Genomic DNA, 2,198 nt, shown 5'->3' on the forward strand with positions numbered 1-2,198 from the left:
CTGCAGCAGCCACTGCACTCCAGTCTGGGTGACAGAGTGAGACTCCAACTCAAAAAAAAAAAAAAAAGAAGTTGCTAAAAGCTTTATTAACAAATTTGTTCACTACTGATGGACACCCCAAGTAGTTCCCAAGTGAAACAACATGAGAAGCCGGGCTCAGTGGCTCAGCCTGTAATCCCGTGCTTTGGGAGGCTGAGGTGAGTGGATGGCCTGAGCCTGCGGGTTCGAGACCCACCTGGGCAACTTGGCAAGACCTCATTCCTACAATAAATCAAAAACTAGCCGGGCGTAGTAGCGCACCTGTAGTTCAGCTACTTGGAAGGCTGAGGCAGAAGGATTGCCGGAGCCCAGCAGGTCGAGGCTGCAGTGGTCGGGAGCGGCCACTGCACTCCAGTCTTCTGGGTGACAGAGTGAGATTCCAACTCAAAAAAAAAAAAAGAAAAGAAACAACATGATAGTTACAGAAACAGTGACTTCTAGAATTGGTAATAACTGAATAAAATTTCTGCCTTACAGCCTCGCCCAGTGATAAAAATGCCACCACAGGTATGATTAGCTTTTGCATATCTTTTTCTCAAACCTTTTTATTCTTCCTGTGAATTCCTTAACTTCTTTTCCCTTGATACGTCTTCTAGTTTATTTCTAGTTCTTTCTCAAACCTATGAATGCTCTTCACTCCTCTACGTCCTCCTAGGCTGGACTCAGTGGCTCACACCTATAATGCCAGCACTTTGGGAGGCTGAGACAAGAGGACTGCCTGAGCTCAGAAGTTCGAGTCCAGTCTGGACAACTTGGCAAGTCCTCATCTCTACAATAAATTAAAAAACAAAATTAGCCAGGTGTGGTGGCCCAGGCCTGTAGTAGTCCCAGCTACTTGGAAGGCTGAGGTGGAAGGATCGCCTGAGCCCAGCAAGTCAAGGCTGTGGTGGTCATGACCATGTCACTGCACTCCATCCTGGGCAACAGAGTGAGATTCTGACTCAAAAAAGAAAAAACCCCCCAAAACAAAAACAAGCTTCTGTCCTAAAAGTCATGGAGTAAGAATGGAAACATATTGTATGGCCCCCAGATAAGCTCTCCATAAACCTTATTTGGTGATTAATGGATTGTGAAATAAAATCAATTTGGCTGCAAGGCCTCCATAGTATCATAGATACCATGGTTAAGACTGCTTTTCCCAATGTGCTGATAATTCTGATGTATGACTAGGGTTGGGAACTGCTGAAACAGAGAAAAAGTGAGCTGCTTAAGAGTTCTTAATTTTTAGAATGGGATCACCAGCATTTCTATTTTATACTTCATACTGGATAATCCTAGAAAGACTTTTCCCCCAGAAATGCCCTCAGAGATGATTTTATTTTATTTATTTATTTGTTTTTAAATTTTTTGTTGTTGTTGAAGTCTCACTCTGTTGCCTAGGCTGGAGTGCAGTGGCACGCACGCTCATGGCCACCCAGCCTCGGCCTGCTGGGCTCAGGCGATCCTTTCACCTCAACCTTCCAAGTAACCAGAACTACAGGCACGCGCTACCATGCCTGGCTAATTTTTGATTTATTATAGAGACGAGGTCTCGCCAAGTTGCCTAGGTGGGTTTCAAACCTGCGGGCTCAGGCAATCCACTAGCCTCGGCCTCCCAAAGTGCTGGGCTTACGGGCTGAGCCACCGAGCCTGGCTCAGAGATGATTTTATCCATTTCTGTTTCCAGATAGGAAAGCACCTAGACTTCCAATTTCCTCTTGCTTTGCTTTTGGGGAGCAGGAAGGACATACCTTCATTTATAATGATCTTCTATAGACCCTACTCTGTATTTTGCCCCCAGTCCATCTTTCCTTCTCCCTTCCTTTCATCTTTTGTTTATGCTACTCCTATTTGGACCTTCCTGTTTTTTGTACTGGGCTTCTTCAGAGTGCCGGGAGGAGAAATTTGCTTGTACAAGACTCTACTCTGTGCATCGGCCTGTCAAACGGTGCATTCATCAGTTATGCTTCACCAGGTAAGAAGACCCAGACTGCCCAGAGACCGTCTTCCATTATAGTACTTTTGTGTCCGTAATCATTTATTTTATTTTATTATTTTATTATTTTAATTATTTTTTGAGTTGGAGTCTCACTCGGTCGCCCAGACTGGAGTGCAGTGGCCGCTCCCGGCCAGCGCAGCCTCGACCTGCTGGCCTCCGGCGATCCTTCCGCCTCAGCCTT

General features: G+C 45.6%; 1 protein-coding gene across 1 annotated transcript in view; it reads left to right on the forward strand.

Annotated features, from left to right (window-relative positions):
• MFAP5 (microfibril associated protein 5) overlaps positions 1-2,198 on the forward strand; it is a 14,130-nt gene that overhangs the window by 8,927 nt on the left and 3,005 nt on the right. Inside the window, 2 exon segments of the mRNA XM_008050319.2 lie at positions 517-546; positions 1,906-1,993. Of these exon segments, the coding sequence (XP_008048510.1) occupies positions 517-546; positions 1,906-1,993 (118 nt within the window).

Source organism: Carlito syrichta, unplaced genomic scaffold (assembly GCF_000164805.1).
Source record: "Carlito syrichta isolate Samal-C Ts95f unplaced genomic scaffold, Tarsius_syrichta-2.0.1 Scaffold143822, whole genome shotgun sequence".
In the NCBI taxonomy this organism is placed as follows: domain Eukaryota; kingdom Metazoa; phylum Chordata; class Mammalia; order Primates; family Tarsiidae; genus Carlito; species Carlito syrichta.